Source organism: Antennarius striatus, chromosome 6 (genome assembly GCF_040054535.1).
Source record: "Antennarius striatus isolate MH-2024 chromosome 6, ASM4005453v1, whole genome shotgun sequence".
Taxonomy (NCBI): Eukaryota; Metazoa; Chordata; class Actinopteri; order Lophiiformes; family Antennariidae; genus Antennarius; species Antennarius striatus.
The window spans coordinates 25,934,178-25,950,249 of NC_090781.1; the positions used below are offsets into that span (position 1 = coordinate 25,934,178).

General features: G+C 54.0%; 2 protein-coding genes across 7 annotated transcripts; both read left to right on the top strand.

Annotated features, from left to right (window-relative positions):
* The first annotated feature begins 1,683 nt into the window (after positions 1-1,683).
* On the top strand, positions 1,684-6,396 carry rffl (ring finger and FYVE-like domain containing E3 ubiquitin protein ligase). Of its 3 annotated transcripts, XM_068317192.1 has the most exons (8): positions 1,693-2,157; positions 3,149-3,330; positions 3,412-3,609; positions 3,692-3,880; positions 3,978-4,200; positions 4,283-4,306; positions 4,394-4,600; positions 4,934-6,395. In XM_068317192.1, the coding sequence occupies exons 2-7, from the start codon at positions 3,151-3,153 to the stop codon at positions 4,582-4,584; spliced, it is 1,005 nt and encodes a 334-aa protein (XP_068173293.1). In that variant the 5' UTR covers positions 1,693-2,157; positions 3,149-3,150; the 3' UTR covers positions 4,585-4,600; positions 4,934-6,395. The 3 variants fall into 3 exon arrangements, with proteins under 3 accessions (XP_068173292.1, XP_068173291.1, XP_068173293.1); XM_068317191.1 differs by having other exon boundaries at positions 1,684-2,157; positions 4,283-4,600; positions 5,007-6,396; XM_068317190.1 differs by having other exon boundaries at positions 1,687-2,157; positions 4,283-4,600; positions 4,934-6,396.
* Positions 6,397-6,946: 550 nt separating this feature from the next.
* LOC137596703 (WD repeat-containing protein 62-like) lies at positions 6,947-15,413 on the top strand. Of its 4 annotated transcripts, none has more exons than XM_068317412.1 (32): positions 6,947-7,210; positions 7,627-7,718; positions 7,809-7,871; positions 8,023-8,338; positions 8,450-8,587; positions 8,680-8,862; positions 9,209-9,363; positions 9,438-9,612; positions 9,684-9,824; positions 9,901-10,049; positions 10,127-10,218; positions 10,288-10,413; positions 10,483-10,553; positions 10,642-10,763; positions 10,839-10,914; positions 10,991-11,102; positions 11,172-11,235; positions 11,691-11,798; positions 11,863-11,939; positions 12,017-12,069; positions 12,193-12,425; positions 12,504-12,607; positions 12,681-12,794; positions 12,869-12,980; positions 13,060-13,138; positions 13,209-13,284; positions 13,369-13,461; positions 13,862-13,990; positions 14,250-14,448; positions 14,527-14,768; positions 14,864-14,958; positions 15,025-15,413. In XM_068317412.1, the coding sequence occupies exons 1-32, from the start codon at positions 7,106-7,108 to the stop codon at positions 15,241-15,243; spliced, it is 4,113 nt and encodes a 1,370-aa protein (XP_068173513.1). In that variant the 5' UTR covers positions 6,947-7,105; the 3' UTR covers positions 15,244-15,413. The 4 variants fall into 4 exon arrangements, with proteins under 4 accessions (XP_068173513.1, XP_068173514.1, XP_068173512.1 ...); XM_068317413.1 differs by having other exon boundaries at positions 6,948-7,210; positions 8,023-8,080; positions 8,171-8,338; positions 13,209-13,461; XM_068317411.1 differs by having other exon boundaries at positions 6,948-7,210; positions 13,209-13,461.
* Positions 15,414-16,072: the final 659 nt, after the last annotated feature.

The window sequence follows — 16,072 nt, forward strand, 5'->3', positions numbered from 1 at the left end:
AACACCCAGCGGCCAGCGAGCCTAAGCGGTGTGACCTGTGACCTCTTCTCCTACCTGAGGAGCAACAGCCTGAAGTTCTCGGAGGATCTCTCCAAAGACGACAGCAGGAGTAGGCTGTGGCCCGATAAGACGGCCTACTTCCTCGGAGGTCGTGGCTTCATTAATGGATCAGAACCTTCTCTGGAGCAACTCTTCTGCCCTTCTGATGCCTCCAGAGACTTATTCCTGGTTCAGCAGCGACTGAAGACTGTTGTAAATGAAGCCAGCTGCTTCCTTCAGAAGCCTTCGTTCACCGTTATAATTCATGTTCATAATGATGCTCTCAGTGGTCACAGACTTCGTTATCTCCGTATTTGTTCTTGTTGAACACTTTGTGGCTTTCTGCCGTGTCTCTGAATGCCGGGGGTCTAAGACAGACCTGTGAACACAAACCACTTTTCTGTTTGCCAAGCATCTTCATACGGACTTTTGTTACTATCAAGAGAAACGCTCGACCACTGCAGAGCAGTTTCTGGACATCACGGTGGGGTCATGATATCTGGTGTTGTCGCGGCACAGAGCACTCAGTCAGTCAGCACTGTTAAAACTCTTCCAGTGGATGTGTACGACACTCAGACAGCCATTCTTTAGGTCACTTGTTTGCCTTGTGCTAAAGTACCTTGATGTTACCTTAATTACTGTTAACATATATGGATATAACACCAAACCTGAGGATGACAAACTTCATTCCACAGAGAGGCGACTTGACTCTTGGTTATCAAGATTCCCAAATTCTATCCTTACATAATGCTGCTGATAGGTGGCCCCCAGGACAGCCCTCCTCCCTTAATTTAAATCTTAAAGCATTCATGCAGAAATTTGATGTTCTAGATGTATGGAGAGAGAAGTCTCCAGACCAAAGAACCTTTTCATGGATCAACAGGTCAGACTCAAGACCATCACGTATTGATTTCTGGTTTCTGCCACTCAGATCTTCCTACTGGACATTAAACTACTCTTTTTGTTAGAGCATGATGCAGTTAAACCTGAAATCTGTAAATTGATTTCACATTTTCGGAACAAGGCTGAAAGAGAAAAATTGTACAGCACCAATTGGGAACTGTTCAAATTGGTGTTGTCAATTTCTAAATCTAAAAGAGCGGAGGAAGAAGTTATAACAAAAATCACTTTATTCTTTCAAAGAGCCCCTGATGAAATCACTGAAGAGGATAGACTTACTTTCTTAGACCTTCAAAAGGTCTAAGAATAAGGATAAGGACTCTTGTGACACCTCTCTTACTGCAGAAGAAGTCTCTGATGCCATCGCTGCTCTGAAGAACAAATCACCAGGTATTGATGTAGACAAACTTCCTGTAAAATTGTCAGCTTTTCACAGGCAAGTTCTTCTATCTTGGTCTCTAATCTACAAACATAACTTCTGGCCTCACAGGTACTTAATATGGAATAATAGAGACATTCTTTTCAAGAATAAATCACTTTTTATGGAAAACAAAAAAAAGAGAACTGGAGCCTGTAATGTCTTAAAAAGTGACATCGACAGGACAATTAAACAGGTCTGACGTCAGAACAGGTAGTGACGTCAGTCAACGTGGTTTTCATCTATGATTTCTATCGAACTGAACTTCCTGGATCGGATCCAGAACGGAACTGGGGTCCAGGTCTGTGGAGGTGGTCCGTTCCGTTAGGGGGTTTATCGTTAAGTTGTCAACAACTATTTGTCATTTAGAAGAAAATAACATTTCACGCGTTAAAATAATTACAAAATTTGCTTTAAAGTGATTTTTACTCCAGTCAATGTGTTTAAAAGTACAACGACCATTGAAGGGACTTCAAACAGGAATGGTTTGGTCCGCCTCTCACCGCCTCGCTTTCTTCCGCGTGTGCGCGCGGCCGCCTGTGGACGCGCGCGCCCGTGTGTAGGGGAACTTCCTGGTTGTGTTGTTGTGTTGTTGTGTTGTTGTTTTGTTGTTTTGTTGTTTCCTTCTCCGCCTTAAGTTTCACTCCCGCCTCCTCCTTCTTCTTCCTGGACCGAACCGAACCGAGATGCCGTCGAACCGGCGGCCTGAGCTTTAAGGACGCCATAAAGTGTTGGTTCAGCTGGAGCTACGCGGTGGTTAGCCGGCTAAGCGCTAGCCGTCGCAGCCCCGTCGGGAACAGGTGAGGCGCCTCACCGGCCGGCCGATCCCTCCGGCTGGTTGTCGGTTCGCGTCTGAACGTGACTTGTGTTAGTCGTCACGACTCTCGTGTGTTTGTGTTTGTTGGTTTGTGTTTGGTTCAAGTTGTGTAACTTCACTCACCCGGTGTCGGTTAGCATAGCCTGCTAGCAGCGGAGGCAGCGGACGCGCCGAACTGCCTTTAAATATTAATGCATTTAAAGTTTAACGGCTTACCGGTAAAAGTATAATCATATAAACTGCAAAATAATTGTTTTTTCTGTGTTATTAACGTGTTTTTACTCATTCGGCATCGTTATAATATATAAATTACTACTTTATTTGTGTTGAATTTTGGATCCTTCAACTTTGCTCTGTTGCCTGATGCTCGCCCATCCGTCCCGAACCAGAGCCCGTTAGGAATTAGTCTGATTTAACGGTGGTAAAACAATAATGATGTTTAAAAATTATTTATCGTGTTTTTATGTATTTTCAATGTATGTTGACTCACTCGGCATAAATGTCGTAAAAAATTGTGTTTTTTTTAACGGAAATATATCAGAGGGGAGAAGTTACAGAATTCCTTTTTTTTTTTTTTGGTAATTTGGAATATAAATGTCAAGTAAAGTAAAGCTTGTCAGATATTACTATGGGGATTGGTCACCGAGGAGGTGGAGAAAGGGTAGAAACTGTTTCATTAATCAGGATAACCTCATTATTCTGTCAAGATTATTTTATTATTTATTTATTTATTTTAAAGAAATATTTTGCCTTTTAAAATAATTTTTTTTATTTTATCTCAATATGAAGTCCTGGACTTTTCAGAAAAGTTGCCAAAAGTCGTGTTGAAAATGTCCAACTTTTTAATGAATTTAATGGTTGGTTTTGTATGAAGTATTTCCTCATTTTATCACGTATTTGTGTGTGTGTGTGTGTGTGTGTGTGTGTGTGTGTGTGTGTGTGTGTGTGTGTGTGTGTGTGTGTGTGTGTTCCAGGCATGTATGCGTCCTGCTGTAACTGGCTGTGTGTCGACTCAACGGATGAAGAGCAGTCCGACGGAGACGAGCAGCGCCATCAGTCCTACACCAACTCCGCCTTCAGCAGCCAGCCGTCCCCCACGCAGCCCGAACACGCCTGCAAGGCCTGCGGGGGGCGCTTGGACACGCCGGCCAAGAAGGTAAGCCCCGCCCCCCTCCGTTGTCACTTCCTTTGTTTGTTCAAAGCGATGAAACGTGAACTCCCTCCACCCGTCTGTCAGCACGTGTGTGTGGACTGCAAGAAGAACTACTGCAGCCGCTGCTCCGCCCAGCAGGAGCCACGCCCCCGTCTGTGTCACACCTGTCAGCGTTTCTATGGCAACCTGCTGGCGCGGGCGGAGCTCATGAAGCTGAAGGTGAAGGAGCTACGGGACTACCTGCACCTCCACGAGGTCTCCACCCACTTGTGCAGAGAGAAGGTCCTCCGTCATCTGTGACCCTTGAACGTCTGACCTTTGACCCCTGGCCTCACCCACTCACACCCATCTTCCCCATTCCCAGGAGGACCTGGTGGAGCTGGTCCTCTGCCAGCAGTCGTCGCCGTCCAGCGACTCCGCCCCGGACACCCCGACCGCCGAGACCTCTGCCGACCCTCCCCCGACCCCTGACCCCTCCGAAGCACAGCCAGAAGACCCGCCCCCAGCCGCAGACACCGCCCCCGTCGAGCCAGAGGCTCCAGACGAAGACCAGGTAAACCCCGGACCGACGCCGCCTCTGAGGGCCGTGGCTCCTGGGACTCACCTGTCGTTTGTATGTGTGTGTGTGTGTGCGCGTGTCTCCGGTGCAGACCTGGGACCCGGACGAGGCCCCGGACCCCGAGGGGAACCCGGTGTCAGGCCGCCGGGCGTCGCTGTCCGACCTGAGCCACCTGGACGACATCGAGGCGCTCGGCGTCCGGCAGCTGAAGGAGATCCTCGCCAGGAACTTCGTCAACTACAAGGGCTGCTGCGAGAAGTGGGAGCTGATGGAGCGCGTCCGGCGGCTGTTCCAGGACCAGCAGAACCTGCGGGGTCAGTACCTTCACCCCCCCACAGCGTCTGCCCGTAACCATGACGACTAAACCTGACTAAAACTTCCGTCCTTCTCTTCCAGCGGCCAAAGTGGTGAACGGCGCAGGTGAGATTAGATCAGATCCGACCCAGGGGGGTCAGGAGGACGGACCGGGTCATTACCTTTCTGTTTGTATGCCCCCCCCCCCCCCAGAGCCTGGCGACGGCGGCCTGCCCGCGGGCCTGGAGGAGAGCCTGTGTAAGATCTGCATGGACTGCCCCATCGACTGCGTGCTGCTGGAGTGTGGTCACATGATCACCTGCACCAAGTGTGGCAAGAGGATGAACGAGTGTCCCATCTGTCGCCAGTACGTCGTCAGGGCCGTGCACGTGTTCCGGGCCTGAGCCCCGCCCCGCCCAGGTAAGCCCCGCCCACTCCAGGTGAACGGAAGCCGTCTCTTTCCGCCTGGAAACGTAAAACTGATAGAAAGTTGAAGCGGCGGGAGATTAGAGTCGACTCACTCATGCTCCTCCCCTCCCCCTCTTCCTCCTCCTCTTCCTCCTCCCCTCCCCCTCTTCTTCCTCCTCCTCCTCCTCCCCCTCCTCTTCCTCCTCCTCTTCCTCCTCCCCCTCCTCTTCCTCCTTCTCTTCGTCCTCCCCCTCCTCTTCCTCCCCCTCCTCCTCTTCCTCCTCTTCTTCCTCCTCCTCTTCATCTCCCCCCCCCCCTCCTCTTCCTCCTCCTCTTCCTCTCCAGGACCGGCCGTCTTCAGAGTGGATCCTCCTTTTTTAGAACATCTTTCTATTTTTGTTATTTCTATTTTTCTAAGGATGGTAAGAAGTGACCTTAACAGACGCTGAATGTAGGCCGACCGACGGCGCTACAGGAGGCGGACCCCCACCCCAGACTCCGACCTCTGACCCCGCCCACAGGACTCCTCCGTGCCTTCAACACCTCAGTGGGGGCGACGGTCAGTAGAAACGGGGAATCCTCAATCAGTTTAAAAAAGCTTCAGGAGGCCAAAGAGAAACGTGGCGTCGGGCTGGCGGACGACGGGGGGGTCTCCACGCTGCCTTCAACATCCTGTTACTTCCTGTTTACGCCGTAGAGTTCGTCACGTGACGTAAACACCGACCAAATGTTGGCCGTTCCTGCTCCCAGGTCGGCCAGACACGCCTTCACTTCCTGCTACGCTAGGCTCGCCGTCTGTAGCTAAACTGAGTCTGTAAGCTAAGCTAAGCTAACAGTGGAGCTAACGGTTTCCAGCCTCTGGTGAGTTTCAGCTCGTTTCACCGATCCACGTGTTTCAGATTCTCCTCGTTTCACCTGGTGAGACGTTTGTGGGCATTAACGGACCGGACCGACTCCTGGAACCCGGTCCTGTTGTTTGAGGAACAGCACAGCTGTTTGTAGCGCCAGTTTGAGGAAAACCAGATGTGTAGAGGCCCCTCCCCCTGAGGTTAATCCTGCCTCTGCTCGTCCAGAGCAGGACAACCCTCATCCATACGAGGAAGAACGCCTTGGAGTCCTGTTGACTCCACCCAACATCCTGAATGCTGTTTCCTGTCTTCCAGTGCTTGATGATGAAGTTTTTGCACATTTATATCGTTCTATCCTGAAATCAAGCCCCGCCCCCCGCCTGAGGAACACCATGATAGACTTTTACCCGTCGTGTGCTGCTGTTGTTGAAACGCGGCACGATCCTTTGGATCTGGAAGGTTTTTTAGTTGCTTTGTTTTGTTTGAACTTGACAGATTTGCTCCGGAGAAACGTTTTGTTCTGGGTTTTTTTTTTGTTCTTAAGAGGTTTTTATGTAATTTCTTGGTGAAATGATGGTTTGTACTCGTAGGATCACACGTCTGTAACGTTGAATTCTACTGCACTTCGATTCCTGCACCACCCCCACCCTCAAAAAAATAACCGAATCGCAGAAACGGGAGCTTTCTATGATCAACAACCCTGTTCTGTGGTGTTCGACTGAACCGTCTCTACTTGTGACCCACTGGGGGGGCCCCGACTCCCAGGTTGGGGGCCGCTGCTTCAGTCCAAATGAGAAACACTAACGCTGAAGCGCAGTTCTGCTTTAGTGCACCTGTTTGAGCGAAATTCAGATACTTTGTGATGCTCTTGAAACTTAACTGGAATTTAATAAAATCATATATTTTAGTTTTCGTGGTGAATAATTTTGTAATAAAAACAACTAATGTTCTTTAAATTGTGTGTTGTCCTCTCTGCTGTGAATGAAGAACTTTCAGGTAATATTTGAACGTCCTGTAAAATGTTATATTTTGTAATTTTTTTCTCATAAAATTGTTAAACTTTATTTATCTCAAACTGGGAAATTTAAATGGTACAGTAGTATTTAAATATAAGAAGACAGACATGGAAAATATGCATTGAAGAACATTAAGACAATTGCGAAAGGGTTTAATATTAAACATAACAATAAAACAACAATAAATAAATTATGTCTTCATCAACGTTTAGTTCATCATGATTTTTTAAATACTTTACTTTCGAATTTTAAAATGTTCTAAATAGAAGACGGAAAGTTTCTCATCCGGCAGAAACCGGAAGTTGACTCTGAATGTCTGTTGTAAAATGGCTCCTGATTGGTTCGACTCTTGACAACAAACCAGATTTCCTTCGCCCATTGGCTGCTTTTGGCCATAAGGTGGGTCCTTTGCTGTCATTGGTTTGTGCCCGAGCAAGTGGGCGGGGCTTTATTTGAACCAAAGTCCCGCCGCAGAGGGAAGTGTCAGGTTTCCCTTAGCGACAGTTAGCATAAAGCTAAGCTAGCAGCCCCGTTAACGGGCTCGTGATTCGTGTCAGCCGACTTCCATGGAGCGACACGGGTTTTAGACGGTTTTAACCCGGGTTTTTATCGTCTGTTTTTATCTGTGGATATTTTAAACGTTAACGTCCGACATGGCGGAGGGAGCGGACGGTGGTCCGGTCAACCCCGCGAAGAGGCGACAAACAGCCGGGAGGAAGAGCCGGCCGAGCGGCCACAAGAAGACGTCCAGCAGCCGGGTAGGACTCGATGCTAGCGGGGCTAGCCGTTAGCCTCGGTTAGCTCAAAGTTTAGAGCCAAACCTTCAACAGGTGGAGCGAATAGTTCACACGGGATTGGTCAGCTGCTCTGGGGGTTAGAGCAACACCAGTACACCTCAGTGACGTCACTCCACAACAAACTAGAAGACAAACACAACAAATAAACAAACTGCTGCTGATCAGCTGCTGGTTGGAGCCCAACCAGGGGCTTCTGGGTAATGTAGGAGGTCAACTACAACTAGTTACATAAGTTTGTGTTTCATGTTCCTGAATTAATTTTAATCAGGCAAACTGCACAGACAACCCGTTAGCAAATTTAGCTTCCAGCTAACTTGTACCTGTGTTGTCAATCATGTAATCAATACATGAAGTGACGTTCAGCTGTGTGGTCGCAGGTGACCCTGGAGAAAGTTCTGGGCATCAGTACATCCAGTGGCAGCGGGTTGACCTCTGACCCCAACACGGGGCTCATCGCATATCCTGCAGGGTAAGCCCCGCCTCCTCTGACCCAAAGAGAGGAAACACGGAGCTGAAAACTTGACTTCCTGGTGTGTGTGTGTGTGTGTGTGTGTTACAGGTGTGTCATCGTGCTGCTTCACCTGAAGAAGAACAAGCAGAGTCACATCATCAACACGTCCAGGTAGATCCATCAGCCGTCGTCACAAGCACGTCATCCCATGGACGCCGCATTGTTGTGGGGGGGCGGGGTCATGTTATGTTCTGGTCCAGTGGTGATGCTGGGATGCCTCCTGGCGCAGTAACGGTGTCTACTCTTCTCCTGTTTGTTTCAGGAAGCCTTTCAGTGCGCTGGCGTTCTCCCACGATGGGAAATACCTGGCCACCGGCGAGGTAGGACTCTGTGATGTCATCAGTCTGAGTAAGTCAGGACGCGTGGCGTGTCGGTCAGTGTGTGTGTGTGTGTGTGTGTGTATGTTTCAGAGCGGTCACATGCCCTGCGTGCGCGTGTGGGACGTGGACGGAGGTCAGGTGGCCGAGGTCCAGTCACACAAATACGGCGTTTCCTGCGTGGCGTTCTCAATCAACAGCAACTACATCGTCTCCGTGGGATACCAGCACGACATGACCGTCAGTGTGTGGGACTGGAGGGTGAGCACACACACACACACACACACACACACACACACACGGATCATAAAAACATGCTTTGATCTACATGCTAACGTGCTACATGCTGACGTCCTTCCTGTCTGTGAGCAGAAAGGTTTGGTCATCGCCTCCAACAAGGTGTCCAGCAGAGTGCTGTCCGTCTCCGTCTCCGAGGACAACAGCTACTTCGTTACCGCGGGAAACCGACATGTCAAGTTCTGGTACCTGAAGGCGTCCAAAGAGAGACGGGTACGCGTCCGAACACACCCCAGCCCCGCCCCTGTAGACCCAGCCCTGCCGCCTGAACACGCTTGTGGTCTGAAACTCCTCCCTGCTTCCAGGTGAACAGCACGGTGCCTCTGATTGGTCGCTCGGCTTTGCTAGGCGACCACAAAAACACCATGTTCAGCGGGGTGGCGTGTGGGCGTGGCCTCGCCGCCGGCAACACCTACTGCATCACCAGCTCCGGCCTGTTGTGTTTGTTCAACAGCAGCCGACACCTGGAGGCCTGGGTCGACCTCAAGGTCAGTGGGACAGTCCTACTGTGGGACTACAAACACACCCATAGGACTACAAATACACCCATAGGACTACAAATACACCCGTAGGACTACAAATACACCCGTAGCACCACAAACACACACGTAGGACCACAAACACACACGTAGGACCACAAACACACCCGTAGGACCACAAACACACCCGTAGGACCACAAACACACACGTAGGACTACAAACACACACGTAGGACCACAAACACACACGTAGGACTACAAACACACACGTAGGACTACAAACACACCCGTAGGACGTTTTCCTTTCACAATAAGAACGTTCTGTTGTTGTTTGTTTGTAAACACCCGATGCCAGACGGCGGCGGCGAGCTGCCTGGCGGTCAGTGAGGACTACATCTTCTGTGGCTGCGCCGACGGCGTCATCCGGGCCTTTAGCCCCTCCCACCTGCAGTATGTCACCACGCTGCCCCGCCCACACCGGCTGGGCATCGACCTACACGCCGCCCACAGGTAGGAACACCGCCGCTGCCCTCAGGACGCCATAGAACACGCCCCCCCCTGATCCCACCCTGTCTCCCTGGCAGCCTGGGACCCGCCCAGCACCCTGACACGGTGGCGCTGACCTTCGACCCCGCCTCCAGACGCCTCACCTGCGCCTACGGCGACCACAGCCTTTACGTGTGGGACGTGAGCAACGTGCTGCGCAGCGCGAAGCTCTACTCCGCCCTCTACCACAGCGCCGCCGTGTGGAGCGTGGAGGTACATCAGGAAACACCTGAGACACGCCCCCCGGGCGCCGCCCCTCCACCAACCCTGTCACCCGCCCTCAGGTGCACCCGGAGCCGCGCGATGCCTTCCAGCCCCGCCTCCTACCACCGCCCCCGTCCACCTTCTTCACCTGTTCGTCCGACAACACCATCCGCCTGTGGCAGGCCGACGCCCCCTCTGGAGACGGCGAGCGCTGCAGCGACGTGAGGCCGGCGCCACGCCACTACCCGAGCGCTAGCACACGAGGAGAGCTAACGCCACTTCCTGTTTGCCCGACAGGACCTGCTGAGGATCGCGTACGTCAACGAGAATGCGGAGGGCGAGAGGGCGGAGCCTGCAGCACACGATGGGAAGACGGGGCTCAGGGTGCTGGCGATCAGCCCCGACGGGCGCCACCTGGCAGCCGGCGACCGGTGCGGAAACCTGAGGTGAGAGACTCGAGGCGTACGGCCACGCCCACTGGCGCGTACGGCCACGCCCACTGACACCCCCCTCCCCCGTCCAGGGTGTTTGGTGCCAACTTCCTGGACGAGCTGGTGAAGATCGAGGCTCACGACGCCGAGGTGACGTGTCTGGCGTTCTCGCCGGCGTCCACAGGTGAGGTCAGAGGTCGCTGGTCGGGCGTCGCTGCCGAGCGCTTCCCGCCTCACGCTGTCATCCTTCCAGGCGTGACGCTGCTGGCGACGGCGAGTCGGGACCGCCTGATCCACGTGTTCAACCCGGAGACGCGCTACAGCCTGGAGCAGACGCTCAGCGACCACTCCGCCGCCGTCACCGCCGTCGCCTTCACCGGTAAACCAGCGACGCCACGCACACGGCGGGGGGGCGGGGCCAGGCTCACGAGTGTTACCTGTGTTCCAGGTGAGAGCCCCGAGGTCCGGATGGTGAGCTGTGGCGCCGACAAGAGCATCTACTTCCAGAGGGCGGAGCAGGTGGGTCGGAGCTCAAGTCCTCAACTTAAGAACAAATTGTTGGAACCGTGTCAGACCCCGCCCCCGGTGTTTCTGTGTGGTTGTCTAGGCGACGGAGGGCGTGTCCTTCCTGCGGAGTCACCACGTGGTGGAGAAGACTACGCTGTACGACATGGACCGCGACCCGACGGGGGCCCACGTGATTGTCGCCTGTCAGGACCGGAACGTCAGGTGAGCGTAAGGGGGAGGAGCTTCCGGATCCACCCACCCGGAGGGGGTGGAGCTTGACTGGGCGTGTCCCCTCAGGGTGTACGACGTCCAGACGGGGAAGCTGAAGAAGTGCCTGAAAGGCTCGTCAGGTGACGAAGGAGCTCTGCTGAAGGTGAACGCCGGGGGGGCGGAGCCAGCTCGTCCAGTTGCCGTTGGCACTTCCTGTCTGATGCCAGCGTTGTCCCCAGGTTCACCTGGACCCGTCGGGGGCGTTCCTCGCCACCAGCTGCTCCGACAAGAACATCTGCGTGTTGGACTACGAGACGGGGGAGCGGGTGGCGACGCTGTTCGGACACGCGGGTGAGGAGACGCCAACGCGTCTGATGTCTAGCATCGTGCTAACGGTCGCTAACGGGCGTGTCCTCATAGAGATCGTCACCTGCATGAGGTTCAGCCAGGACTGCAGACGCCTCATCACCGCGTCCGGAGACAGGTGAGTGGGGTCAGCAGGGGTTACTAGGGGTCAACAGGGGTGATTAGAGGTTACTAGGGGTCAACAGGGGTTACTAGGGGTCATTAATCAGGGGTCACTGGAGTTGTCAATGGTCAACAGGGGTCAACAGTGGGTTATCAAGGGGTTCACAGGGGTCATTAGGGGTCAACGGGGTCATTGAAGGGCCATCAGAGGGTCATTAGGGCGTCGTCAGGATCTTTAGGGGTTAACATTGAAGCACCATCAGAGGGTCATTAGGGGGTCATCAGGGGTCAACAACAGGTCATCAGGGGTTACAAGGGGTCAGCAGGGGTCATATAGGGTCAACGGGCCATCAGGGGTCATCGTTGGATCACTGGGGTCATTAGGGGTCTTCAGGGTGTCATTAGAGGTCATGGGGGTCATCAGGGGGCGTGGCCACGTTGCGTTCACGAACCCATCCTGTGCGTCCGTAGCTGCGTGTTCGTGTGGCGGTTGGACGCCCAGATGACCGGCGTCATGAGGAAGAGGCGGGGCCTGACCGCCGCCCCTGAGAGCTGCAGCCACAGAGTCCAGAGCATCAGGTGAGGAGGCGTTCAGGGTCTGCGGGAGAAACGAGCGCCGGCCTGAGACCAAGTTCTGTTCCAGGAGGGAGACCTTCATCACGCTGCCCCCCCAGGAGGAGGAGGACCTGAAGACTCCGGCGAGACCCGAACCCGCCGCAGGTCAGGACGAGCGACGGACGTGAAGCAACTGGCTCCGCCCCCCGTCTCTGATTGGCTCCTGGCTGTTTGTGTTTCAGATCCTCTCCTCCTGCAGACCAATGGGAAGCTGCCCATGTGGTTCCGACGCCTGGTGAGACGCCAGCGACCAATCAGCTGTCAGCGTGTGAGACGACCTGTTTCCCACCGTGTGTGTGTGTGTGTGTGTGTGTGTGTGTGTGTGTGTGTGTGTGTGTGTGTGTGTGTGTGTGTGCAGCAAGCGCAGGTCGACGCCCCTGCAGCCGACCAATCGGGAGCCGAGCCTCGTCAGGCGCGTGGGAGGTGGGCGGTCCAACCAGACCGCCTGATCGACTCGTCCGACTTCGCCACGCGGCGAGAGGAAGAGGAGGAGGAAGAGGAGGAGGAGTTCACCCCCCAGAGCCTGGAGAGTCTGCTTGGGGGGGGTGAGGAGGTGTGCAGGAGGACCTTCATCCTGGACGCCGCCGACAGGTGAGCGCCGTAACCGGGGGCAACAACGACTGAACGCGTCTCCTCCTGCCACCGACCGGCGTCTGTCTGCGTCTCCAGGGAGGTCAAAGGTCAGGAGCAGCCAGGGTGGGGCGGCCAGCTGAGCCCGGACTCCGCCTGCTCCGAGGGATCAGCAGGAAGTCTGGACCCGCCCCCGGACGGCGGTCAGGAAGCATTCTCACGTTGGTATCCCGCGTCCTCGCCGCCGCCGCCAACTTCCTGTCCGTCCCGTTTCAGACACGGACTCCCTGAGCCAGGGCAGCTCGGGGGGGGGCTCGTCCCTGGAGGACGAGGACGACCGCGACTCCCTGAAGAACCACTTCCACACGCTGGCGACCGCGCCGGATGAAGGTACCGCCCCCTCCGATGTTGGTCGCTTACGTCTGGCCCCGCCCCCCCCTCACGAGGCGTCTCGCGTGTTTCAGAGACGTTCGACACGGACCTGCGGGCGCTGCCCCCCCCGGACGAGAAGCACTTCCTGAACCCCCGCTTCAGCATCTCTGCCCGCTTCCTGTCCCGCTTCCAGGACAGGATGAGGTCAGACGACCCACAATGCCCCAGATCAGGGTTCTGTTGTTGTCGTGGCGACACCACGTTATCTCTGTTGTCTTTATAGGGCGTTACAGGGTGGAGCCCTGCCTCCCGTCTCCATGACAACCCGGATCTCGGAGGAGAGCGACATCGGCGACGCGGCGGTACGAACGCACCTGATGCTGATCGATGGGATCGACGACGTTCAGCCAACCAATCAGTGTTTGTTCACAGGGAGGCTCCACAGGCAGCAGCGACACCACCGCCGGCCAATCAGAGCCCACCGCCGGCCAATCAGAGCCCACCGCCGGCCAATCAGAGCCCACCGCCGGCCAATCAGAGCCCACCGCCGGCCAATCAGAGCCCACCGCCGGCCAATCAGAGCCCACCGCCCGCCAATCAGAGCCCACCGCCGGCCAATCAGAGCCCACCGCCGGCCAATCAGAGCCCACCGCCGGCCAATCAGAGCCCACGGAGCCCAGAGGAGGTGAGGCCAACAGAAACCTGGACCAAAACGTACAAAAGATTCTTCGTTCCGTAGCGGTAGAAAGTAAAAAATGATCAGTCTTGTGTGTTTAAGCCGCGGAGGCGGAGCTAAAAGGTCGTATCGATGGAACATTAGCTTCTGTCGTGCTAACGTTAGCTCACAGCGTGTTCCTTAGAACAGGTTGGTACAAACAGGAAGACGTCATCCGTGTATGAAGACATTTTATCTTACATGAATCGTGCAGCTCATCTTAACAAGATGGCTCCGCCTTTCCACAAGAAGGAGGCGGAGCTTAATGAGCTCCTAATGGTTAAATAAAGGGTTAATCCCTGAGGGACGCCGCGTTCTTAACGTGAGGCGTGTGTGTGAGGGGGGTGTCCCTATGTTTGTGTGATCGCAGTGAGACGCAACCCCCCCCCAGTGCTTCGTCGCAGAAATTCTTCCGTTATTACCCATCAGCCCCTCTGCCACCCAGCGCGGAGGCGGCGACACACCGTGGTGGTCGTCCAGAGCAGAGAGATCCTGAAAGGTGTGTGTGTGTGTGTGTGTGTGTGTGTGTGTGTGTGTGTGTGTGTGTGTGTGTGGTCACACGGGTGTCTTCGGGGTTTTTCTTCACCGACCAATCAGACGGCGCGGATCACTTCTCACATGTATGCCAATCAAGACTTTTGAATGATGTAGGCGTGATTACAAAGTGATTCTTGGCCCCGCCCCCTTCCATCGGAGCCACTCCCTTTTTTTTCTACCTTTACCTGAGGCTCCGGTTCTGAGTCTGACCCTCTTCTCAGACGTCACCTCCAGGGCTGTGGCGTCCTCCGTCCAGCAGGGGGCGCCCCGCCTCGGGTACCTGGGGACCACGGCCAGCTCCAGAGCCAAACTGACCCAGGACCCGCCCACCTCCAGCCCAGAAGAAGAGAAGGAGAACCTGTCGTCCTGCCCGGCCCCCCACGGGGCCACACCCGCCCCCCACCAGGGCGGGGCCAGCAGGTGAGCCCCGGTACCCGCCCCGGGGTGACGAACACGTTCAGTGTTTCCTTCTTGTTTTCTGATCTTTCCGTCCATCAGCGACGCCCCGTCGGCCCCCACACCTACCAGCCCGCAGGCGTTGGCCACGCCCACCGAGGTGGGCGGGTTCAGGCAGTGGAGCGTCAGCAGCGTCGAGGATACGCCCACGAATCAAAACCAAACGCTCATCCAAGTCCCCGCCCCCTCCAGCACCTCCAGTCTGTGTGACCTCAGCGCAAGCTCCGCCCCCAAGCAGGAGGAAGGTCCAGTCGGATCGGAGACCAGAACCCGGACCGACCCCGGTGAGACGACACCTGAACACGTGATGGGGTGGGACGCCATCTAGGCCCCGCCCCCTGCTCTCCGCTTCTTGGTTCTGATTCGATGCTCGCTGCAGGTCCAGGTGATGATGACCTCGGTCTCCTGCTGAGTCAGCACGTCGCCGGCGACCTGAGGCGGGCGGCGCAGCGGGCGGGGCGTCTCTACCGGCAGGTGAGCGGCGCTCCGAGCGTCACGCCAGTTGTTTCCGTTTCGAGGTTCAAACCGCGTTCGTTTCAGCTCGCCGGGTCGGATCGACGGGCGTGGGCGTCGGTCCTGCAGGAGGCGTTCCACGACGTCGACTCGGAGCTGCGCTCGCTGGCGCCGCCTGGAGGCTGGCGGGGCGGCGGTGACGGCGCCCCCTCTGGGCCGCTGGAGGAAGACGGCGAGGCGTCTTTACTGGAGAGGTACTCGGACCAGCTGGTCCAGATGGTCCAGAACAAACTGAACCACATGTGAACCCACAGCGCCGCCCTGCTGGCGGTACGGAGGCCAAAGGGGACAAACGCCACGCATTGACAACAGAGCCGCGCCGCCAACGTCAGCGTTCAGTCCTGACATCAAAGGTTTTCACCGTTTCACTCTTTGTCTTTCTTTTATGTTCATCAATAAAAATGTTTTTATGTAAAATAAAAACTAAATAAAAACAAAGATTTTTGAGTAAAATTCGACTCGACATCATTTAAAGAAAATTAAAAATAAATTTAAAAAATAAATTTGATCATGGAGTTAAAAAAAATGGTTCAGGTCCTAAAATGTAAAAAACAACTTTATGTTGTTTATGAAAACATTTACACAAACAAAAAGGTTTTTTTAGTAAAACGCTCAACTTACAAAAAACACATTTAAACTAAATGAAAATATTTTGGATTTTTAAAAAATGTTTCTGGTCACAAATATTCAATATAAATTAAGTTTGACCTTTTGTGAGATTAAAACCAGATTGAGGATGAATGGATACTGAAATTATTTTCAATATTACAGGAAAAAAGGTCGTTTTAGGACTAAAAAATTTTTAGGACATTTTTCTCTGTCAAAAATGGGGATAAATCTATAGTACTATGAGATAAAGTTCTTTTTGCAGTTGTAATTTCTGGTTGTCACGGTTACAGTATTTGACTCTGGCATTGAGTCGAGTAATTCATTAAGCCCCGCCTCCAATGGAGCAAATGCTCTTCACCTGTCCTTAAAACAGGAAGAGGAGGAGCTAAATATGAGATGAGAGCTGGATGGAGAAGCTGTCGCTAGTGTTGCTAACAGCTGCTAGCTGGTAGCATTAGCAGGCATT